Source organism: Delphinapterus leucas, chromosome 2 (assembly GCF_059928025.1).
Source record: "Delphinapterus leucas isolate spDelLeu-1000000601 "Yukka" chromosome 2, BTC_Dleu_Yukka2, whole genome shotgun sequence".
NCBI classification, from domain to species: domain Eukaryota; kingdom Metazoa; phylum Chordata; class Mammalia; order Artiodactyla; family Monodontidae; genus Delphinapterus; species Delphinapterus leucas.
This window is the reverse complement of record NC_143130.1, coordinates 133,800,732-133,826,362: the sequence shown is the minus strand read 5'-3', so window position 1 is coordinate 133,826,362 and position 25,631 is coordinate 133,800,732. Positions and strand designations below refer to the sequence as shown.

The window sequence follows — 25,631 nt, the reverse complement described above, 5'->3', positions numbered from 1 at the left end:
AATTCATTGATTAGCTCTAGTAGCTCCCGTATACTTTAAATCATCTCTAGATTACTTATAATACCTAATACAATGTAAATGCTGTGTAAATAGTTGTCAGTATATGACAAATTTAAGTTTTGTTTTTTAGACTTTTCTGGAATTTTTTTTTCCAAATAGTTTCCACCTGCAGTTGGCTGAACCTGCAAATGTGGAACCCATGGATACTGAGGGTCAACTGTAATTAATTTAGGTAAAAGTAATTTGTCTGTCTCCTTCATCTCTCCCTCTTTCTCCTCCTCTCTCTTTGCTTCCCCCCCCCCCAGGAATTTTGGTAAGGCAAAATAGAAGGTAACTTTTTGTTTTTATTGGGTTTTTTAGAATTTGAATAATGGCAGAAATATGATGTAAAAGTGGTCTTTTTTTTCTGAAAAAAGGCTGAGCAACCTGCTGCTCTAAAAGTGGGGTCAGGTGGACTCCTGAGTTCTTTTTTTTTTTTTTCTGACACCCATTCAGGTCTTGGCCATATATCTTATCTACCTAATGATTGTGTTAGGAGGGTCTCTGGAAGAGTATGCCAAGGAAAAGGAAGGCCTTTCTGGGGCAGGAAGAGCTCCCAGGTCAGAGCAGCCTCAGGCTGTTTTACCCCACCTATAGAGGAAGAAAATCGCAAGACAGACTTTTCCTTTAACGCATTTCTCCACTTTGGAACTGGAGTGAAGGAGCACAGGCTCATGGATTGGATCCTAGAGATCCCTAGATGTCCCCATATTCTGGAAATTAACATTAAAAAATATATTAAAGTTACAAAGCCATTGGGAACAATCATGGAGATCGTGAGATTATGAATGTCATTAGTTTTGGTATTATTACCTCTTGGATAATGACTCTTTAATGAGCTTTGGGACATTAGGCAAGGTAACCTCTTTAAGGCCCATGACCTTATCTGTAAAATGGAGTTAATGATAGTACTGATCTCACATGGTTGCCATGAAAATTAAGCACAGCTGAGTGTACTGTTGGGTGTTCTTAGTTATAAGCCCCAGAATCTGGGTCTGACTGGCTTAAGCAGAAAAGGATTTAGAGCAGATATAGGAAATCTCAGGCTCACTAGAAGGGTTGGAGAACTGGACTCAGGTTTATTTGGCTCTGAATTATTCGGCTCATAATCATGGCACGGAGCTAGTCTCCGGGGGACTGCTGCATTACTTCTGGGCACTGGACGCCACAACTTGCATTGCTAGCACTACAGCTGTCATTAGCACTATTGTCATTCCTGCCTTCAAAGCTGACTGTTGCTGCTGCCTCTGGAAATAATTCTGCACTGCTCCTGATTCTTTACATCACTAGCTCCCAGTCTGGGATGTCAGATAAGTGATTCTGGGTCATATAGCCTAGCAGCAGGGAGCCTGGAAAAGCAATTTACAGTATTAGTAGCTTGTATGTGGGGACTTGGGCTCTGCCCACCATGAAGACTTAGAAAACTGGGAATTCCCAAAGCAGAAGAGACAGGCAATCCCAAAACTGATAAACTGCCACTACTTATATAGTACTTAGTACTATACCTGACATGTGGGAAGTGTCCCCCCAAACATTGGCTTTTATCAATTTATATTTGCTGGTCTTTATTGAGAAAAAACGTTAGGGTTATTTCTACTCCTAGGTTAGATTTTTGAAGCAAATGGATTAGAGCTGCTAGAGAAGTAAAGGTAAATGGATGGATGTCATTCCCAAGCCGAGAATTTACACGGCAGCCCAATTACTTCACTAGATGGTGTCTTCCAGCAGTTTTGAAGTAACTCAAGGGTAATTCTGGTCTTGCTAGCCAAAACGTATAAGTAGCCAGTAGCCCAGATCGCCACTGAGACTCTGTGGCTATTCATTAGTTGCCTCCCTTTTTACCTGGTTTACCATGTATGAGTGGTCAGTAATAACATAGTTTAGAAAGTTACGGGCAAAGTGTCAGAAGACCTGGATTAGAATCTCAGCTCTATCAGTGACTACTGGTATGACCTGGAGCAGGTTACTTAATCCCTGAGGTTCTTTCCTCTGTGTGTATGTGTGTGTAATAAAGAATTTCCCAAGAATATCGTTGAGGATTTAAATGAAAACATGTGAAAATATCTAGCAAGTAGTGAGTACTGCCCAGTAAATATTTCTTTTAAAAACAAAACAAGAGCCCTGGGACGTATAGAAATTCAAGTTTTACATTTCTTTTAAAAAGTTGAAATCTGTAATATATAGGTAAATATTTAAGCAGTGTAATTTAGGGCAGCCATTTCAGGGTGCTCCCAAAGTGACGATATTTTTATAATAACACTAAGATGTTTGCCTTTTTCACTTTCCTTCTTTTATGAGTGCGGTTTCTAGAGGCTACATTTTGTGCTGTGTGTGTGATGTCACAACAGAGTGGACGAAGAAGCAGATAAGAGAATCCACCTGTCTTCAATTTGTCCAATATTAAAGAGACTTGCAAAAATGTAAAACGAGGCCACTCTTTTCATTGGATTTTTCTTTCCTTTTGGAAATTTAGTTATTTTTAATAAAAAAGTGTTATGTTAATATGCAATGGTGTTTATTTTTATTTTTTATTTTTTTTTTGCGGTACGTGGGCCTCTCACTGCTGCGGCCTCTCCCGTCGCGGAGCACAGGCTCCGGACACGCAGGCCCAGCGGCCATGGCCCACGGGCCCAGCCACTCCGTGGCACGTGGAATCCTCCCGGACCGGGGCACGAACCCACGTCCCCTGCATCGGCAGGTGAGCTCTCAACCACTGCGCCACCAGGGAAGCCCCTATTTTTAAGGGATTAATAAATATTTTAATTGCTATTTTAATTTATATTTTGGCAACTATTAATAAATGTAACCTACATAAACAAAAGCCCTTTGAAGAGCTCAATAATTTTTAAGGGTATAAAGGGATCCTGAGACCAAAAAGTCTGAGAATTGCTATATTAGTGGAAAGTGCTATGTTTTCCGTAAGAGGAAACTATGATTGACTAATTTATTGGAGTGAACTTTTGCTTACTTAAGTCTGTGGAGTTGGAACAGCTTTCAAAAATTCTTAAAGTTTAGCTTAACAAAAATACGCACACACATGCACACACACACACACACACACAGATATACATGTGGAGATTAAGTGAAGTTAGTTGTTAGTGATAGAGAATTTATATAGAAGTAGAAAATTTTTAAATGAAATTCTTTTGGATGAAGAAATATGATCAGTTATTCTGATCTATACATTAAAAAGATGATTTGGGGGACTTTTCTGATGGTCAGTGGTTAAGACTCCACGCTCCCAGTGTAGGGGACCCGAGTTTGATCCCTGGTCAGGGAACTAGATCTCACATGCCACAACGAAGATCCTGTGTGCTGCAACTAAGACCCGGCACAGCCAAATAAATAAACATAAATAAATAGAGATTATATTAAAAAAAAGATGATTTGGAAGAATTATGGTCAGGTGGAAAGATCACTAAATTAAGAGTGAGAAGACCTGTTCTATGTTCTGTTCCTGGCTCCTCAGTTCAGTATATGTGTTTTTGAGTAAGTAAGCTCTTCAGTGTTTTGATTTGATCTTCTATTTGTTCAAATGAAGAATGGCAATAAATGATTCCTGCTCTATGTTTTCTGTCATTCATTGAACAAATACTTATTGAATACTTACAATGTACCAGGTTCTATTCTAAGTTATTATGGATATAGTGATAAAACATGCAAGGTCCCTGTCACAAGAAGGTAACAGTTTAATGAAAGAGGCAGGGATAAACAAGTAAAAAAATATATGTGAATAATTATAAATTTGATCCTACAAAGGATTAAATAGTGTGAAATTCAAGAGGAAAATGCTACAGACCTACTTATATAGGACCAACAAGGGAGGCTTCTCTTAAGTCAATGATGTTTAAGCTGAGACCAGATATATAAGAAGGGAACAGCTTTCAACAAAGAGAATGGTGTGTGCAAATGCCCTGGGGTGTTGCCTAAAGTAGGGTAGACATGAGGAATAGTAGTACAAAATGATGTTGGAGAAGTAGACAAGGCTTACCATTCAGGGCCCTATAGGCCATGGAAAGATGATTTCAGTATAGATGTGTGAAGGGCTGAAATGTATCCATGGCTGAGAGATTTGTAAGGGATTATTTGTCCAGAATAGGATGCTAGTAAATACAGTTTAAATTGAGGTGTATTGAGGTGGTTGTGATGGAGGATACGCACACTATTTCTCACAACTGTCCCTGGTTAATGTTCTCAGTGACAGACTAATGATTTAGAGGGTGATTTTAATTCAGACTTGAAATGCTTAGGTTCTTACTATTGAGAGTTTGTTCAAAAGATTAAATTTCTTTTTTGATTAGGTTCTTTAACCTACTCAAAATACGTATTAAATAACTAAGTACATGTCAGATTTTTCTACCAACTACATCTTTATTTATTTCAGTGCTCTTCTTTTTAATGAAGTAAAATATATTACCACTCTGGGAGACCTTCAGAACACAGAAAATGCTCTGAAAGGAAAAGCGAACATTGCATTCTCATATGTCAGAGCCATTGGAACACCAGGTATTTATCAGCTTTTACATTAATCTTCGTCATGTCTCTATACATGTGTGTTTATGTTGAAGGACTTAACATAGTGTATTTTGACCACAATCTTAATATTTTAAAATAAATTTTAAGCGTCTTTTACTATTATATTTTCTTTCTTCAAACAGGCAACATAGTATAGTGCTTGAATGAGAACTCTGGAGCCAGAGGCCTAGGTTAGACTCCCTTTCCCGCCAACTACTTACAGTATGACCTTGGACAACTTACTTCTTTAGCCTGTTTCCTGGTCACTAAGGTGGTGAAAATAATTGTGCCTACCCCTTAGTGTTATTGTGAGGACCAAGTGAATTTGAATAACTAAAAAGTTTCCTGGTGCTCTGTGCCAGCTATTACTGAATTTATTTCCTTACAGTCCTCATGGTACCTGATATAGTAGTTTATAGTATTTGATAAATGTTGTTGACTGTCTCGGCTTCCTTCTTTACCTTGGTATTTGCTGTTCATGACATATTTTTCTTGATTTTTAAAAAATCTAATTTTGACAGCATCACCTTGCGCATTCATACGTAATTTTGTCATAAAGAAGTTTATAAATGTTTCATGAACAAATTATAGTTATGCTTTCAAGATTTTTACTTGTTAATGGTTATAACTTGAACATGTTAATATAAAATGTTGTTAAAGACATTTAAAAAATTATATGTACTCTATGAAATAAAATCATTTATTGGAAATTTCAATGTTTATACACATAAAGCTTGATGGCTACACAGTATGCCATTGAACTTAATGTACTTGTAAAATAATGCTCCAGAATCAGCCTGTTTATTGTTTACTTTTCAAGGCCCCTCAGGTTATTGTATTTTGTCCATGGTTTGTAATTGTAATTAATGAGAGGGATGAGCTATACAGGGAGCCAGAAATCCCTGATTTATATTTTAACAGGGTCAGTCTGACTTCTGGGTTTGGAATAGACTGAAAGGAGCAATAGTAGAATAAGGGAGAAAATCAGGAAGTTACTGCAATCATGCAGGCAAGAGACGGTGGTAGGTGGCTTGGACCAGGGTGTTAGCAGTGGTGGTGGCAATACATTTGAATTTTAGCAGTAGTTTGGATGTAAGACTAACTGAGTTTTCTGACATATTGGTTGTAGAATGAGAGAGGAATAGATACCAGGGTGGCTCTGGGATTTTGGCCTGAGCTACGTGAAAGGTGAAATTGCTGATAACTAAGGTGGGGAAGAGTGGAAATAGACAGTTTGGAGAGGAAGCTCTAGAATCCACTTTTGAACATTATACTTGTGGAGTACCCATTAGACAGCCACGTACAGATATCAGAAAGGTAGTGGGATTTTACTAGTCTGCATTTGATAGTGGGGATACAGACTAGGGATGTAAATTTGTGACATAACGTTGTGAGGCCAGAGGAGACCATGAAGGGAGTGAGGCTGGATGGAAAAGAGAAGAAGACTGAACTCATTAGATACTTCATCTTCCACAGGTTAGTAAAGGAGGCAGAAAGAATGGCCTGTGTGTAAGCAAAGTGATGATAGGATTTTATTGACGAGATAGAAGCAATTGTATCAAAGGTTACTGAAAGGTTAATTAGGATAAGAACTACCAGTTGACCATTATGCTTAGCAGTATGGAAGTTATCCATGCCCTTGATGCACACAATTTTTGTAGAGTGGTAGGGGTAAATGCCTGACAGGGGTGTAAGAGAATAGGTAGAGAGCAACTGGAGACTGTGACTATAGAGATTCATCTAAGAAATTTTCCTTTTAAGGGAGGGAGAAATATGGGGCAGTGGCTGGAAGAGTATGTGGGGTCAAGTGAAGAATTTTTAAAAAAAATTTTCTTTATTTTTGGCTGCATTGGGTCTTTGTTGCTGCGCACGGGCTTTCTCTAGTTGCAGCGAGCGGGGACTACTCTTCCTTGCGGTGTGTGGGTTTCTCATGGCGGTGGCTTCTCTTGTTGTGGAGCATGGGCTCTAGGTGCACAGGCTTCAGTAGTTGCAGCATGTGGGCTCAGTAGTTGTGGCACATGGGCTGTAGGGTGTGGGCTTCAATAGTTGTGGCTCACGGGCTCAGTAGTTGTGGCTTGCTGGCTCTAGAGCGCAGGCTCAGTAGTTGTGGTGCAAGGGCTTAGTTGCTCCACAGCATGTGAGATCTTCCTGGACCAGGGCTCAAACCCATGTCCCCTGCATTGGCACGCAGATTCTAAACCACTGCATCACCAGGGAAGTCCTCAAGAATTTTTTAAGAAGCATATTTGTATGTTGACAAGAAAGTTCTTCTAGCAAAAGGAAAATGCATCGTGGAGGAAAAAGAGGGCAGAATTACTGGAGCTACATCTTTGAATAGACAAGAGGAGATGGAATCTAGTGAACAGGGGGAGGTCTGGTTCTTTACTGGGAGCACAGAAAATTCGCCTGTGGTATTAGGAGGGAAGACAGAGAATATGGACATCAATTTAGTTAAGGGGGCAGATAGATATGGTGCTGGGAGCTTTTTTGGGTTTTTCTTAATTGGTTCATTTTCTCAATGAAATAGAAATATAGTGAACATATAGTTTGAGGAAAGAAGAGATGAAACAGTTGTTTTAGAAGGCCTGAAAATAAAGAATGGTTGCTAGGCAGCAGTAATAGTTGATGCTAGTAATCTAAAGTGAAACCATTGACATGGTGATGCTAGCAGGTTCTTGTTTTCTTTCCTTTTTTTTTTTTTCCCAGCCATATTCACTTTCATGGATGTAAGTACAGAATAGGCAGATTATTTGATTTAATTTGGACTGTGTTTTAGCTAGACAGGCGGGGGAGTGATTATAAAGACTGACCATGGAATTTAAGCTGGTTTAGGAGGGAAGAGAGGACCCAAGGTGGATAAAGGACAGTGAAAATGGTAGGATTGTAGGTCCGGGAAGGTTAAAGTTATGTACTAGACAGAGTGACCTGGAGATGGAAGGGTGTGTGTGTGTGTGTGTGTGTGTGTGTGTGTGTGTGTGTGTTGGGAGGAGTGCTGGACATTTTGGAGGGATTTGCAGTGATTGGTGATTACAAAGCTTGGAGTGGGACCATGGCAGTGAGTGGGTAAGGCAGGGCTGAAGAGAGATCACTGGAGTCTCCAGAGAAAACCAAGGACTGAAAGGCTAGGATTTTGCAAGGATCATCTATGGGGATAGTAAAATCACCAAGGTTATGTTAGTAGTATTGGAGAGTGTGACAGTGTGACAGAAGCAAAATTTTTCATGGAATGAGGGGGATTAACCCTGGCTCGGGTTGTAGATGACTCCAACAAGGCAGAGTGGTGAGTGGAATAATCTGATGATATGTGATTCAAGTGGTAGAAGATTAGGTCGGGGAGGGGAAGATAACTACCTAGAAATGGCAGTGAGGAGAAAAGGGAAAATAAGATATGAAAAGGAAGGAATCTTCAAAGAAATACTTTAAGAAAATTTCCCAGAACTGAGGGATTTTGAGCTTCCAAATTGAAAGGGCCCACTGAATCGCAGCAGAGTGTTTAAATGTAGAGCCACACCAGAGCATCTCATATTGAATTTTCAGAATATTGGCAACAAACGCTATTCTAAAATCTTTAAGAAAGGAAAAAATATTGCAGTTAAAGGATCAAGAATCAGAAGGCGGGACTTCCCTGGTGGCACAGTGGTTAAGAATCCGCCTGCCAACGCAGGGGACACGGGTTCAAGCCCTGGTCCGGGAAGATCCCACACGCCGCAGAGGAACTAAGCCTGTGTGCTGCAACTACTGAGTCTATGCTCTAGATCCCGCGAGCCACAACTGCAGAGCCCATGTGCCACAGCTACTGAAGCCCGACGTGCCTAGAGCCCATGCTCCGCAACAAGAGAAGCCACTGCAATGAGAAGCCTGCGCACCACAAGGAAGAGTAGCCCCTGCTCACCGCAACTAGAGAAAGCCCGTGCGCAGCAATGAAGACCCAATGCAGCCAAAAATAAATAAATTAATTAAAAATAAATAAATTAAAAAAAGAAAAAGAATCAGAATGGCTTTGGACTTCTCAACTGCAGTCCTGGGAGCTGAAGACAGTGGAGCTATGCTTTCAAAATTCTCAGGGGAAATGCTAGAATGCTACATGCCAACAACTGTAGTTATGAAAGTAGAATAAAGACGCTTTGAGAAGTGTAAGGTTGCAAAATTTGTGTATTCATATATCCTCTCCCAGGAAGGAGCTAGAGAATGGGAGCAAGGGAACAAATTAGTCAAGAAGATGTGGGTAACAGGCCAAGGGCCCAACGTAAGAATGAGAATCGGAGCATCCCCAGGGTGACAATGAAGTGAGTCCCCAGGATGAAAGTTGTGCAGCGGGTCGAGCAGCAGAGTCCACGTTGGAGCACATCAGCAGGCTCTGCAAAAATGTCTGCAACAAGAGGGAATTGATAATATAACCGATGTATTTGAAGTATTCAGAGTGTTAGACAACTGTGGAAGAATTTAGGAATAAATTAGCAAGAAATCTAAACAAAAATTTTAAAAGATACCTATAACTGTAGTGAAAAAAATTTCAAAACAGTGTAAATCCTGACTATTGATCTAATAAAAATTAGGACTATATTGAGCACGTTGAGGGCATAGAATTGTGTATATTTGTGGAGTGGGGTTTTGGAAAGGAGAGCTAATTTATCATCTTCCATAGTGGGAAGTTGATAGAAAATACTAACACTAAAAGAAAAAAAAATCAGGAAATAAGAGTATAAGAAGGTCATTTAGAGACTTGGAGGTAAATACCGAAAGGAAGAGTAAAAGAGTTGAAAGTAGCTGTCCCTTGGGAGTTGGAAATGGTGGCTGAGGGTGGAGGAACTGTTCATTTTCTTAATACACGTTGTAGAATTGTCTCTTTAAACTATATATAAGAATAAGTTTGATTAAAAAAAACTAAGCCAGAAATAGTGTACAATATTTGTATATAAAATATAACATGAAAGTTGTATGATGAACTCATATTCTTTTCCCTACTACTGGGAAGAAACTATCACAGATTTGTCATATATTCTCAAGTATAGCTCATTTTCTATTCCCTCTTAGTTCTTCTCTTACCTTAACTAGAACAGACTTTTTATAACTTCTTTAACTGCCTGTATTTTCCCAACTGGGATTCCTACAAAGGCTTTTTATTTAAACATAATAGAGCATAAAAGGGTGTACGAAAGTATTCTGAATAGAATAACTCCTCCTCTCTCCCAACTTCTTTCTCTCTTCTTCAGAGCACAGAGCAGTCATGGAAGCTGCTTTTGTGTATGGGACCACGTACCAATTTGTCTTAACCACAGAAATTGCCCTTTTGCAAAGTATTGGGTATGTATAAGAAGCATAAGTTAACAATTTTAAGTTCACTTATTTCACATTACTTATTCAGCATTTCCATTATACTCCCACAATGTGGACTTATCTGAGGGGAATCGTAACCAGATGTGAATATATAAATGAAACCTGAAATCCTCTTCATTACTATTATCTGCTGTACTAAAATGAACTTAAATATACAGAAGGGATGTTAAACTAAGGTGAACGAAGGCAGTATGCATAAGCCACAAGATGTGATCCCTTGAGTGGCCACGTGTATTTTACGAATAGATCTGCCACAGTGATCAGATAGGTGATAAAATAACAGCTTTCATAACTAAGCTCCAGAGATTCTTCCTGAGAGTTCCATAAGTTACTATACCAGAAAAATCTTAAATATATTTGAGTACAGTTTTGAACAGAATGTTTTACATGTTTAATTTTCTTGTCTAGTTTCTAGCTTACAATTTTAGGTAGAGACCTTCTTTGGACTGCTTTTGGCTGGGCAACCTAGGGTTAAAGTTTTTCTTCTGGTTAGTACGTGGGGACACAAGGAATAACCAGTGCATTTGAAGACTTCTAAGTTTGGCTTCAAAATGCTCTTCAGGAAAATGAATCCAAAGCAGGGCAAAATGGTGATTGTGTGACCTTTTTAAACCATGCAAGAGTTTTTTTGTTTGTTTGTTTTTTGCGGTACACGGGCCTCTCACTGCTGTGGCCTCTCCCATTGCGGAGCACAGGCTCCGGACGCGCAGGCTCAGCGGCCATGGCTTACGGGCCCAGCCGCTCCGCGGCATGTGGGATCTTCCCGGACCGGGGCACAAACCCGTGTCCCTGCATTGGCAGGCGGACTCTCAACCACTGCGCCACCAGGGAAGCCCCATGCAAGAGTTTTTAACGAGCCCTCCTGCTCACCTCTCAGAGAATAGTGACTATTTGATATACCACACACAATTAATTAAATCCCAGACATTTTACAACTTTGTAAACATGGAGGTTAGTACACAGAAAACTGATAAAGTGAAACAATTTTTTTTTTTTTTTTTTTTTTTTTGCGGGGAGTGGATAGGCAGAGAGTGAAGTGCTTGCAAAGAAAAGTTATGTTTTTATTGCTCTGTACGACATTAACCATCATTCCTTTTTCTATCTTCTTATTGAACTGCCATTCTGCTGGTTCCCTCAGCGAGTTAAATAAAACTTTGATGCATGTTTGCTATTTGTATAAGAATTAATGTTTTTAACAATTTGAGCATCATGCTGACGGTACCCTAAAACTTTACGGTAAGTAGTCACTGAATCTCAAGATACTTACAGTGAGCAGTAGCGTAGCCAGCTACTTTGCTCCTCCCAATGTAGACTACCAATTTCCCGTCTTGGAATGGGGGAACCTTGAGATTCTCAGTCCCATTAGGATTCTGTGCTAGCCCCACACTTTCTCTGAGGGTTGTTTGTATTTTCTCTTGCATTACTAGCTTCTTGATTTTTCTGTTAATGAATAATTGCAAGTAACGGTGACATGCTTAAAACATAGAGGTTTGGTTATTTATTGGCAAGGTATAAGTCCTCTCATTTGCTTTACAAATACTCTTCAGCAAGACAGACTATATATTGATATTCTTGAAGGATTTATGCTTTCCCTCATTTTAAAAATGAGAGTTTAAAAATGTACAGTTATTCTGTTTTTCGTAAACTTTTGAGTACATGACATATTGGAGAAGTTTTCATTCTCATTTATTCATGGCTACAAAATGGTGAGGAGTCATATCTGGACCTGATGTGATAGGGAAGGACTGTGGATTCAGAATAATGTAGTCCTGGGACATCACTTCTGAGTGAAGTACTTAGTGATGACTTCGAGTTGTCTCCTAATGGGGAAGAGGTGAACGTATCTTTTCTCTCATTTGTTCTTTTTATTTTTTTCTTTCCTTTGTTCATTCTTTCATTCAACAAATATTTATTGCATGCCTTCTATGTTCTAGGCACTATTCTAGTTGCTGGGGCTATAACATTGAATAATCTAGTATATTAATTGTTATATCATGTTGGGCCTGAGTATGTTTGAAATGTCGGTTAAGAAGGGTATATATGCTCTGTAATGGCCTATATGGGAAAAGAATCTAAAGAAGAGTGGATATATATATGTATATATCTGATTCACTTTGCTATACACCTGAAACTAATACAACATTGTAAATCAACTATACTCCAATAATTTTTTTAAATGGTAAAAAAATAAAAAAAGAAGGGTATATGTGATAGGTAGAACAAGAGGTAGCATGCTGTAGAGACACCAGTACTTTCTGCTACCTCCCCGTATTCCCTTCTTAAAGAATCTGTGTATAGGCTAAGAAGGGTGTTACCCCTACCTCATACATATCACAGTCAATTAAGTTGGAGGTGGCCACCTGACCTAGAGTCATCCAATCCATGGACTTACCTGAGCAGATAAGATACCTTTTTCTAGGAACTTGGAATTGGGCATGGAGAAGCTGGACTATACAGCATTTTGGCTCTCTTGCCCGCAGGAATGTTTTGCTCATGTAGAAGTAAAGCAGAGAGAGTGGGGAGGTAAAAAGTGTTGATGGCCAAATGTCCCTGAACTCTTGCTGTTCAGATCTATATACATTTATCCTGTGATCCAGTTACTTGAATTTTCCTTGTATTCTGTGAGATGCTCTTCTAAACTACCAGTAAATCCCCCTCACTCCCACCTTTTTGGTGTCTATTACCTACAACCAAATGATCCCTAATTAAATAACTTTCCAACATTATTTTATTATTTCAGAGGTTATGATAGGTTGTCCAATCTCAGCTGGGTCCTCTTGCTCTCAACACTTTCCTTTCAGCAATATGTGACTATTTACCGTTCCTCTCAAAAAGTTATATACTTTGTTTGGGTCTTGGCTATATAGTTCCTTTTGTCTGAAATACCCATTAGTCTTATCTTCTTGGAGAAGTCATTCTCTCTTACTGTTTTCAGTCTCTATGATGATCTCCCTTCCCTTCCTTTCCCTTCCCTTCCCTTTCTTCTCTTTCCTGACTTAAGGCAGAATTAAATATTTCTTTGTTTCTCATAGCACTTTGTATATTCTAGCACTTATGAATCACATTTTCATTTTTTTACTAAATATATGTCCTTTAGCCTAAGCCCCTCAAGGACTTGAATCATCTTATTCATCTTATTCTCTTATATTTAGCATAGGGCCTAACAGTGTAGGCATTAAGTAATCTTTGAATGATCATTTCTTTAATCACTGAATCTTTTAGAAATTACTTTGCAATTAAATTTGAAATCAGTGAATCTTGGAGCTCAGTTGAAGCATGTATCAAGAATTAAAATAATATTGTAAAAATAAAAATTTGCAGTATTTTGCCAAACTCTACTAATGCCATATGGAGATTTATAAAATGCTGTTTTAATTTTGGCAAACCTTACTTACTCACTATAAGTTTATCTTTGAATTCTCATATTGAAGGGAATGCCAAAACTCAAATTATAAGCCATATTTGCTGAGTTTTGTAATATTTCAGATACGAACTCACTAACTCCCACAAAGTGTCACATGGTTTCTATCTTAAGGTATGTTTTGGCTGAAGTTTATTCAAAACAGATTTGGGTTTAAATTAAACCTAGAAAATTTGTATTACAAAGCTTTATTTATTTAGCACAGCTATAGAAAAGCTACTATACTTTAAGATAATCTCATTGTCCTCAAGGTGACAGTCTTTTATCTAAAAAAAAAAGATTGTGTAGACCTGTCTCTAATTTAGAAGCTACCATATGAAAGAATTCAGGAAAAAAAAAGTTTATACAGCTCAGAAATTTCTTATATCCTCTTTTTTGCTTAGGTCCATTTTATTTTGTTATACTGTTTTAGGATTTTACCAAAACAGTAATTCAAAAGCATGGACAAAGAGATTTGTTATATCTTTCTGTATGATAGAAGGATCACACGTTGAACTTCAAGTGGGTCTGTCCCTAATTTTTAATTTACAGCACTGAAGATATAGAATACGCACATCTCTATTTTTTTCATTGTAAACCAGTCTTGGACTTGACCCAGCAATGTAGGAGAACACTAATGGAACAGTCATTGACTACACTGAACATTCATCGTTTTATTAAGACAATGGAAGCACCTCTGCTGGTATGTGTCTTATTTAAGTATATTAGATAATTCATATATAAGATTTATTGTTTTGATTCACAGATATGCATTTGACTTAGATGAGCTATATCTATTCCCCTTGGACATATTTATTTCATTTAGGCAGATTTAGGAGTAGTACCTTATTAAAGGTAGAATAGAAGATAGACTATGTATTCATAAAATGATATTTTAATGCCTTGAAGTGTTGTTGTTTTGAAAATGCCTTGAAGTGTTGTTTTGAAATCCAATATAGCACTGTAATTATAATGGTAGTTGTAATGAACTGTGGAAATATTCTGTGGTAGTTATAAAGAACTGTGACCATTCTAAGATCATGAAGATTAATTACATCATGGGTTAAGAAAAGACCTCTTTTGTGAATGTTTTGATCCCTGTTTTAAAAGTTCCTAAATGTTGGAACTATAGCATTTCCAGTGCCCCACTTTCCTTACTGTCAGCCTGGAAGAATTTTAGAGAGACTCAGTAGGTGATCAGCAGATTTTTCTCTCTGAAAGTTCGAAGGGTTGTCCTGAGCATATATAAAACCTTCAGTAGGCCTTCTCACTCACTATGTCCTTTTTAAATAAAAATTGTGCATATGTGCCATAAATAATCCAAACAGTGCAGCAAAGTATAAAGAATAAAAATTTTAAAAGCCACCAGTTCCCATCATTCAGAAATGAACTGTTAGATGCACACCAGGCATCTCTGCATCCATATAGATACATACAGATAGAGGGATGAATGGATTAATGGACATATATTACATGAGTTACTTTATAGTAAGAAACATTATATTTAATCTTATTTGAATTTAATAGAAGAAAAAGAAACTGATGTGAAACTAGAGGAATTATGGAACTTTTGAGAAATTGTTTCTTCATCAGAGGGCTTTTTAAGAAATATTGTCTTAAGTGTTGAAGTGATTATGAAAAACATTAAGAAATGAAAATCATTATTTAAAAAACTACATATTTGTATTTTAACTAATATTGATTTACTCCTTGCTATGAAAGATGAGAATACTAACTTCTTACATTTATTTCCATCTCAGCTCCTCTTATCCTCCAGATTTTAGTTTTGTGTTATTTTACATTGTAAAGGTTATAATATTTATATTGTGTTCTATAACCATAATTCCCACTTTAAAAAAAAGCCTTTCTTCCACATTTAAATAGATTCAGAGCCCACCAGTCCCAATTTTACTGGCTTCATTCCTGAGTTCTTTATTTTGGTCAGTTTTTATTTGGTTAGATTTTGGCTTCAAACAACTAAAAAAAAAAAGCAGTATGTAAATCTTTTTTCCTTTCCTTTCCCTGGGGGATGAGAGGGGACATTTATCTTATTTCCATGGGGAGAATATCCTCTGAATTTGGTTTGATCTTCCATTTCACCACAAAGCCCAGGTCAGTTCCTTGTACAGTTCTTCACCATTTCTCTCCTCATTTCCTTTTCTTCCAATGTTAAGATATTAAGACTTCTCAGGATTTTATCTATTCACCAGTAGACATTATCTATAAACATTAATAAAAAATGGAAACTGGGATTCAGACTTCTGGTAAACTCTGGATGTATGATCACTGCAATTATATGCATTATTTTACTTCTAAGCATGGGAAAATAGATGCAGGTTGGAGTTTTTGTGTGTGTAGTTGTGTGTGTATATTTGTATCTATTTTAAGTAGATACAAATGGGTTTAATTATTGTAGATATAAAAGCACAACTGTGTCTTATAATCATGATGGGGCATGTCATTTTAAGTCGTGACAAGCTGAGAATAAATCTTAAGCATAGGAATTTTAAGTGATTTCAATCTTAAGTCAATTAAGTGAGATTCTGGCAGGCATGGAGTTACAGATGCCTTCTTAAGATTCCCAGCAATGAAAACAGATGGGAAAATGGTACAATTATTGTGCTGTTGGCTAATACCAAGGACATTTTGGAATGCTGATGATCTTCTCTATGATCAGTTTATTCTGATAGAAAATTTGTATCTGAATACTAGGAAGAATCTTCAAGTGCAAATACCTGATAAAATATTTTAAAATAGATAAATTATTATATAATCATTTTCCTGTAAATTTTAATTTATTTTTTGTTTGTGCATCTGAGAGAGCTCTGTCTCAGATCCAAAACACTTGACTTAATTTAAGCCTATTCTTATATAGGTAATTAGAAGGATGCTATTATGGTTTATTCAGTTAGCTTCTATTATTTCTTGCCGGCTCATGTGGCAGTGTACAATATTATATAGCAAGGTGTTGGCTCCTGACATTATTGTCTCATATCTTTTTTTCTTTCATTGTGGCAAAAAATGCAATTTACCCTCTTCACAATTTTTACAAATATACAGTACAGTATTGTTCACTATGCGCACGTTGTTGTACAACAGATCTCTATAGCTTTTCCATCTTGAATGACTGAAACTCTGTATCCATTCAGAAACAACTCCCCTATTCTCTCCTCAGCCCTGGCAACCACCATTCTACTTTCTGCTTCTGTGAGTTTGGTCACTTTAGAGACCTCTTATAAATAGAATCATGCAGTATGTCTTTTTTTTTTTTTTTTGCGGTACGTGGGCCTCTCACTGTTGTGGCCTCTCCCGTTGCGGAGCACAGGCTCTGGACACGCAGGCCCAGCGGCCATGGCTCACGGGCCCAGCTGCTCTGTGGCATGTGGGATCTTTCCGGACCGGGGCACGAACCCGTGTCCCCTGCATCAGCAGGCGGACCCTCAACCACTGCGCCACCAGGGAAGCCCACAGTATGTCTTTTTATAATTAGCTTATTTCACTTAGCATGACGTCCTCAAGGTTCATCCATGTTGTAGCATTTGTTAGGATTTCCTTCTTTTTTATGACCAAATAATATTCCATTGTGTGTGTGTGTGTGTGTGTGTGTGTGTGTGTGTGTGTACAGATGTATATGTATCAATATCACATTTTACTGATCCATTCATCCATTGATGGATGTTCTAAGTTGCTTATACATCTTGACTATTGTGAATAATGCTAAAATGAACATGGGTGTGCAAATATCTCTTTGAGATCCTGTTTTCTTTTGGATATATACCCAGAAATAGGATTGCTGGATCATATGGTAGTTCTATTTTTGATTTTTTGAGGAATCTCTGTACTGTTTTTCATAGTAGCCACACCACGTTACATTGCTGCCAGCAGTGTGCAAGAGTTCCATTTTTCTCTACATCCTTGCTCATACTTGTTGTTTTCTGTTGTTTTTGTTATTTTTTTTTAATATTAGCCATCCTAATGATTGAGAGGTGATATTTCATTGTTGTTTTGATTCGTGTTTCATTGATGATTAGTGATATGGAGCATCTTTTCATATGCTTTTTGGCCATTTATATATCTTCTTTGGAGAAATATCTGTGTAAGTCCTTTGCCTGTTTTTTAATTGGTTATTTTTATTATTGTTGTTAAGTTGTAGGAGTTCTTTAAATATTCTGGATATTAACCCCTTATCTGATACATGATTTGCAATATTTTCTCCAATTTCATAGGTTACTTTTCCACTCTGTTTATTGTTCCCTTGGCTGTGCAGACATTTTTAAGTTTGATGTAGTTCCATTTGTTTGGTTTTGCTTTTGTTGCCTGTGCTTGTGGTGTCATTTTCAGGAAATCATTTCCATTCCAATGTTATGAAGATTTCCCTCTATGTTTTTTCTTCCAGGAGTTTTATACTTTCATTTAATACATTTAGATCTCTAATTCATTTTGAGTTAATTTTTGTATGTGGTGTAAGATGAGGCTTCCTCTTGATTCTTTTGCATGTGGATATCTAGTTTTCCCAACACCATCTGTTGAAGAGACTATCCTTTCCCCATTATATAGCCTTAGTGCCCTTGTCAAAGGTCAGTTGACCATATATGCAAGGGTTTGTTTCTGGGCTCTCTATTTTGTTCCATTAGTCTATACGTCTGTCTTTATGCCAGTACTACACTGTTTTGATTACTGTAGCTTTGTAATATGTTTTGAAATCAGGAAGTGTGAGGCCCCAGCTTTGTTCTTCTTTCTCAAGATTGTTTTGGTTATTTAAGTTCCCTTGAGATTCCATATGTATTTTAGGATGGCTTTTCTATTTCTGCAAAAAATGCCATTGGGATTTTGAGAGGGATTGAATTGAATCTCTAGATGACTGGGTAGTATGGGTAGTATTTTAATAATGTTATATCTAATCCAAGAACATGAACATGAATGGGATGTCTTTCCATTTATTTTTGTCTTCTTTTCTTTCTTTCAGCAATGTTTTGTAGTTTTCAATGTATGTCTTTCACTTCCTTGGTTAAGCTTATTCCTAAGTATTTAATTCTTTTTGATGCTCTTATAAATGGGATTATTTTCTTAGTTTTCTTTTTATATTGTTCATTGTTAGTGTAAGAAACACAACTGATTTTTTTTTTTTTTTTTTTTTTTTTTTTCCGGTACGCGGGCCTCTCACTGCTGTGGCCTCTCCCGTTGCGGAGCACAGGCTCCAGACACACAGGCTCAGCGGCCATGGCTCACGGGCCCAGCCGCTCCGCGGCATGTGGGATCTTCCCAGATCAGGGCATGAACCCGTGTCCCCTGCATCGACAGGCGGACTCTCAACCACTGCGCCACCAGGGAAGCCCCACAACTGATTTTTGAGGGTTGATTTTGTATCCTGCAACTTTGCTGAATTTATTCATTAGTCCTAATAGTATTTTTGTGGAATCTTTAGGGTTTTCTACATATAAGACCATGTCATCTGTGAACAGAGATAATTTTATTTCTACCTTTCCAATTCAAATGCTTATTTCTTTTTCTTGCCTAGTTGCTCTGGGTAGGACTTCCAGTACTGTGTTGAATAGAAGTGGCAAGAGTGGACATCCTTGCCTTGTTCATGATCTTAGAGGAAAAACATTCAGTTTTTCACCATTGAGTATGTTAGCTGTACACTTTTCATGTATGACATTTATTATGTTGAGGTAATTTCCTTCTCTTCCTAGTTTTTTAATGTTTTTATCATGAAAGAGTGTTGAATTATGTCAAATGCTTTTTCTGCATCAATTGAGATGATTATGTGATTTTGACCATTGTTATGTTAATGAGGTGTGTTACATTTATTGATTTTCATATTTTTTATTACATGTGTACATAATTATTTTACTGTGGTAAAAATATAATATCAAAATAGGGCAAAGATGGTACATACACCCACATAGAAAATTAGCTATTGATGGAAAATGTTTACATTTGAATTGCAATCAAAACTAAAATTTAGTTTTTTCCTCTATTTTCAATTTCTTTAAGAGGTTTCTTTTTTTGTTTTTTTGGAATTTTATTTTTTTATACAGCATGTTCTTATTAGTCATCCATTTTATACACATCAGTGTATACATGTCAATCCCAATCTCTCAATTCATCACACCACTACCACCACCAACCCCGCCCCCCGTCGTTTTCCCCCGTTGGTGTCCATAAGTTCTCTACATCCGTGTCTCTATTTCTGCCTTGCAAACCAGTGCATCTGTACCATTTTTCTAGGTTCCACATATATGTGTTAACATACGATATTTGTTTTTCTCTTTCTGACTTACTTCACTCTGTACGACAGTCTGTAGGTCCATCCACGTCTCTACAAATGACCCAATTTCATTCCTTTTTATGGCTGAGTAATATTCCATTCTATATATGTACCACATCTTCTTTATCCATTTGTCTATCAGTGGACATTTAGGTTGCTTTCATGACCTGGCTATTGTAAATAATGCTGCAATGAACATTGGGGTGCATGTGTCTTTTTGAATTATGGTTTTCTCTGGGTATATGCCCAGTAGCGGGATTGCTGGGTCATATGGTAATTCTACTTTTAGTTTTTTAAGGAACCTCCATACTGTTCTCCATAGTGGCTGTATCAATTTACATTCCCACCAACAGTGCAAGAGGGTTCCCTTTTCTCCACATCCTCTCCAGCATTAGTCGTTTGTAGATATTCTGATGATGCGCATTCTAACTGGTGTGAGGTGATACCTCATTGTAGTTTTGATTTGCATTTCTCTAATAATTAGTGACGTTGAGCAGCTTTTCATGTGCTTCTTGGCCATCTGTATGTCCTCTTTGGAGAACATTATATTTAGGTCTTCTGCCCATTTTTGGATTGGGTTTTTTTTTTTTTTTTAATATTGAGCTGCATGAGCTGTTTATATATTTTGGAGATTAATCCTTTGTCCACTGATTCGCTTGCAAATATTTTTTCCCATTTTGAGGGTTGTCTTTTCGTCTTGTTTGTAGTTTCCTTTGCTTTGCAAAAGCTTTTAAGTTTCATTAGGTCCCGTTTGTTTATTTTTGTTTTTATTTCCATTACTCTAGGAGGTGGATCAAAGAAGATCTTGCTGTGATTTATGTCAAAGAATGTTCCTCCTGTATTTTCCTCTAAAAGTTTTATAGTGTCCGGTCTTACATTTACATCTCTAATCTGTTTTGAGTTTATTTTTGTGTATGGTGTTATGGAGTGTTCTAATTTCATTCTTTTTCATGTAGCTGTCCAGTTTTCCCAGCACCACTTATTGAAGAGGCTGTCTTTTCTCCATCGTATATCCTTGCCTCCTTTGTCATAGATTAGTTGACCGTAGGAGCATGGGTTTATCTTTGGGCTTTCTATCCTGTTCCATTGATCTATATTTCTGTTTTTGTGCCAGTTCCATATTACGTTTAATACTGTAGCTTTGTAGCATAGTCTGAAGTCAGGGAGTGTGATTCCTCCAGCTCCGTTTTTTTCCCTCAAGACTGCTTTGGCTATTTGGGGTCTTTTGTGTCTCCATACAAATTTTAAGATTGTTTGTTCTAGTTCTGTAAAAAAAAAGGCCATTGGTAATGTGATAGGGATTGCATTGAATCTGTAGATTGCTTTGGGTAGTATAGTCATTTTCACAATATTGATTCTTCCAATCCAAGAATATGGTATATCTCTCCATCTGTTGGTATCATCTTTAATTTCTTTCAACAGTGTCTTATAGTTTTCTACATACAGGTCTTTTGTCTCCCTAGATAGGTTTATTCCTAGGTATTTTATTCTTTTTGTTGCAATAGTAAATGGGAGTGTTTCCTTAATTTCTCTTTCAGATATTTCATTAGTGTATAGGAATGCCAGAGATTTCTGTGCATTAATTTTGTATCCTGCAACTCTACCAAATTCATTGAGTAGCTCTAGTAGTTTTCTGGTGGCATCTTTAGGAATCTCTATGTATACGATTCTCTATGTATAGTATCATGTCATCTGCAAACACTGACAGTTTTACTTCTTCTTTTACAGTTTATATTCCTTTTATTTCTTTTTCTTCTCTGATTGTTGTGGCTAGGACTTCCAAAGCTATGTTGAATAATAGTGGCAAGAGTGGACATCCTTGTCTTGTTCCTGATCTTAGAGGAAATGCTTTCAGTTTTTCACCATTGAGAATGATGTTTGCTGTGGGTTTGTCATATATGGCCTTCATTATGTTGAGGTAGTTCCCTCTATGCCCACTTTCTGGAGAATTTTTATGATAAATGGGTGTTGAATTTTGTCAAAGGCTTTTTCTGCATCTATTGAGATGATCATATGGTTTTTATTCCTCAGTTTGTTAATACGGTGTATCACATTGATTGATTTGCGCATATTGAAGAATGCTTGCATCCCTGGGGTAAATCCCACTTGATCATGGTGTATGATCCTTTTAATGTGTTGTTGGATTCTGTTTGCTAGTGTTTCATTGAGGATTTTTGCATCTATATTCATCAGTGATATTGGTCTGTAATTTTCATTTTTGGTAGTATCTTTGGTTTTCATATCAGGGTGATGGTGGCCTCGTAGAATGAGTTTGGGAGTATTCCTTCCTCTGCAGTTTTTTGGAAGAATTTGAGAAAGATCGGTGTTAGCTCTTCTCTAAATGTTTGATAGAATTCACCTGTGAAACCATCTGGTCCTGGGCTTTTGTTTGTTGGAAGATTTTTAATCACAGTTTCAATTTCCTTACTTGTGATTGGTCTGTTCATATTTTCTATTTCTTCCTTGTTCAATCTTGGAAGGTTTTACCTTTCTAAGAATTTGTCCATTTCTTCCAGGTTGTCCATTTTTTTGGCATATAGTTGCTTGTAGTAGTCTCTTAGGATGCTTTGTATTTCTGAAGTGTCTGTTGTAACTTCTCTTTTTTCATTTCTAATTTTATTGATTTGAGTCCTCTCCCTCTTTTTCTTGATGAGTCTGGCTAATGGTTTATCAATGTTGTTTATCTTCTCAAAGAACCAGCTTTTAGTTTTATTGATCTTTGCTATTGTTTTCTTTGTTTCTATTTCATTTATTTCTGCTCTGATCTTTATGATTTCCTTCCTTCTGCTAACTTTGGGTTTTGTTTGTTCTTCTTCCTCTAGTTCCTTTAGGTATAAGGATAGATTGTTTATGTGAGATTTTTCTTGTTTCTTGAGGTAGGCTTGTATAGCTATAAACTTCCCTCTTAGAACTGCTTTTGCTGCATCCCATAGGTTTTGGATTGTCGTGTTTTCATTATCATTTGTCTGTAGGTATTTTTTGATTTCCTCTTTGATTTCTTCAGTTATCTTTTGGATATTTAGTAACGTATTGTTTAGCCTCCATGTATTTGTGTTTTTTACGTTTTCTTCCCTGTAATTGATTTCTAATCTCATAGTGTTGTGGTCAGAAAAGATGCTTGATATGATTTCAATTTTCTTAAATTTCCTGAGGCTTGATTTGTGACCCAAGATGTGATCTGTCCTGGAGAATGTTCCATGCACACTCGAGAATAAAGTGTAATCTGCTGTTTTTGGATGGAATTTCCTATATATATCAATTAAATCTATCTGGTCTATTGTGTCATTTAAAGCTTGTGTTTCCTTATTAATTTTCTGTTTGGATGATCTGTCCATTGGTGTAAGTCAGGTGTTAAAGTCCCCCACTATTGTGTTACTGTCGATTTCCTCTTTTATAGCTGTTAGCGGTTGCCTTATGCATTGAGGTGCTCCTATGTTGGGTGCATATATATTTACAATTGTTATATCTTCTTATTGGATTGATCCCTTGATCATTATGTAGTGTTCTTCTTTGTCTCTTGTAACATTCTTTATTTTAAAGTCTATTTTATCTGATATGAGTATTGCTACTCCAGCTTTCTTTTGATTTCCATTTGCATGGAATATCTTTTTCCATCACCTCACTTTCAGTCTGAATTTGTCCCTAGGTCTGACGTGGGTCTGTTGTAGACAGCATAAATATGGGTCTTGTTTTTGTGTCCATTCAGCAATCCTGTGCCTTTTGGTTGGAGCATTTAATCCCTTCACATTTAAGGTAATTATTGATATGTATGTTCCTATGACCATTTCCTTAGTTGTTTTGGGTTTGTTTTTGTAGATCCTTTTCTTCTCTTGTGTTTCCCACTTAGAGGAGTTCCTTTAGCATTTGTTGTAGAGCTGGTTTGGTGGTGCTGAATTCTCTTAGCTTTTGCTTGTCTGTAAAGCTTTTGATTTCTCCATCTAATCTGAATGAGATCCTTGCCAGGTAGAGTAATCTTAGCTCTAGGTTCTTCCCTTTCATCACTTTAAGTATATCGTTCCACTCCCTTCTGGCTTGTAGAGTTTCTGCTGAGAAATCAGTTGTTAACCTTATGGGAGTTCCCTTGTATGGTATTTGTCATTTTTCCCTTGTTGCTTTCTATAATTTTTCTTTGTCTTTAATTTTTGCCAATTTGATTACTATGTGTCGCGTCGTGTTTCTCCTTGGGTTTATCCGGTATGGGACTCTCTGCACTTCCTAGACTTGGGTGGTTATTTCCTTTCCCATGTTAGGGAAGTTTTTGAATATAATCCCTTCAAATATTTTCTCAGGTCCTTTCTTTCTCTCTTCCCCTTCTGGGACCTCTGTAATGTGAATGTTGTTGCGTTTAATGTTTTCCCAGAAGTCTCTTAGGCTGTCTTCATTTCTTTTCATTCTTTTTTTTTATTAGGTTCGGCAGCAGTGAATTCCACCATTTTTTCTTCCAGGTCACTTATCCTTTCTTCTGCCTCATTTATTCTGCTATTGATTCCTTCTAGTGTATTTTTCATTTCAGTTATTGTGTTGTTCATCTCTGTTTGTTTGTTCTTTAATTCTTCTAGGTCTTTTTTAAACATTTCTTGCATCTTCTCGATCTTTGCCTCCATTCTTTTTCCGAGGTCCTGGATCATCTTCACTGTCATTCTGAATTCTTCTTCTGGAAGGTTGACTATATCCACTTCATTTAGTTGTTTTCCTGGGGTTTTATCTTGTTCCTTCATCTGGTACATAGCCCTCTGCCTTTTCATCTTGTCTATCTTTCTGTGAATGTGGTTTTTGTTCCACAGGCTGCAGGATTGTAGTTTTTCTTGCTTCTGCTGTCTGCCCTCTGGTGGATGAGCCTATCTAAGAGGCTTGTGCAAGTTTCCTGATGGGAGGGACTGGTGGTGGGTAGAGCTGGCTGTTGCTTTGGTGGGCAGAGCTTAGTAAAACTTAATCCACTTGTCTGCTGATGGGTGGGGCTGGGTTCCCTCCTTGTTGGTTGTTTGGCCTGAGGCGACCCAACTCTGGAGCCTCCCCGGGCTCTTTGGGGGTGCTAATGGCGGACTCTGGGAGTTCTTACGCCAAGGAGTAATTCCCAGAACTTCTGCTGCCAGTGTCCTTGTCCTCACAGTGAGACACAGCCACCCCCGCCTCTGCAAGAGACCCTCCAACACTAGCAGGTAGATCTTATTCAGTCTCCTATGGGGTCACTGCTCCTCTCCCTGTGTCCTGATGCACACACTAGTTTGTGTGTGCCCACCAAGAGTAGAGTCTCTGTTTCCCCCAGTCCTGTCAAAGTCCTGCAATCAAATCCCATTAGCCTTCAAAGTCTGATTCTCTAGGAATTCCTCCTTTCGTTGCTGGACCCCCAGATTGGGAAGCCTGACGTGGGGCTCAGAACCTTCACTCCAGTGGGTGGACTTCTGTGGTATAAGTGTTCTCCAGTTTGTGAGTCACCCACGCAGCAGTTATGGGATTTGATTTTATTGTGTTTGCACCCCTCCAGCCGTCTCAGTGCGGCTTCTCCTTTGTCTTTGGATGTGGGTATCTTTTTTGGTGAGTTCCAGTGTCTTCCTGTCGATGATTGTTCAGCAGTTAGTTGTGATTCTGGTGTTTTTGCAAGAGGGAGTGAGAGCACGTCCTTCTACTCCGCCATCTTGAACCAATCCTGATTTTCGTATGTTGAACCATCCCTGCATCCCAGGAATCAATCCCTCTTGGTCATGGTGTTTAATCCTTTTAAAGTGCTGTTGAATTCATTTTATTAGTATTTTATTGAGGATATTTGCATGAGTTTTCATCAGGGATATTGGTCTGTAGTCTTCTTTTCTTATAGTATCTTTGTTTGGTTTTGGTATGAGGGTAATGTTGGCCTCATACAATAAGTTTGGAAGTGTTCCCTCCTCTTCATTTTTTTGGAAGAGTTTGAGAAGGATTGGCATTAATTCTTTTGGAATGTGTGATAGAATTCTACAGTGAAGTCATCTCTGCCTGCAGTTTACTATGTTAGGAGATTTTTGATTGCTGATTCCGTCTCTCCTAACTAGTTATATGTTCAGAGTTTCTATTTCTTCTTCAGTCTTTTTTTTT

At 37.6% G+C, this 25,631-nt stretch overlaps 1 protein-coding gene across 1 annotated transcript in view; it reads left to right on the top strand.

Moving 5' to 3' along the window:
• Positions 1–25,631, top strand: part of TXNDC16 (thioredoxin domain containing 16) — a 126,805-nt gene that overhangs the window by 27,192 nt on the left and 73,982 nt on the right. The window contains exons 6-8 of the mRNA XM_089907707.1: positions 4,424–4,545; positions 9,768–9,858; positions 13,844–13,994. Of these exons, the coding sequence (XP_089763833.1) occupies positions 4,424–4,545; positions 9,768–9,858; positions 13,844–13,994 (364 nt within the window). The remainder of the gene's footprint in view (positions 1–4,423; positions 4,546–9,767; positions 9,859–13,843; positions 13,995–25,631) is intronic.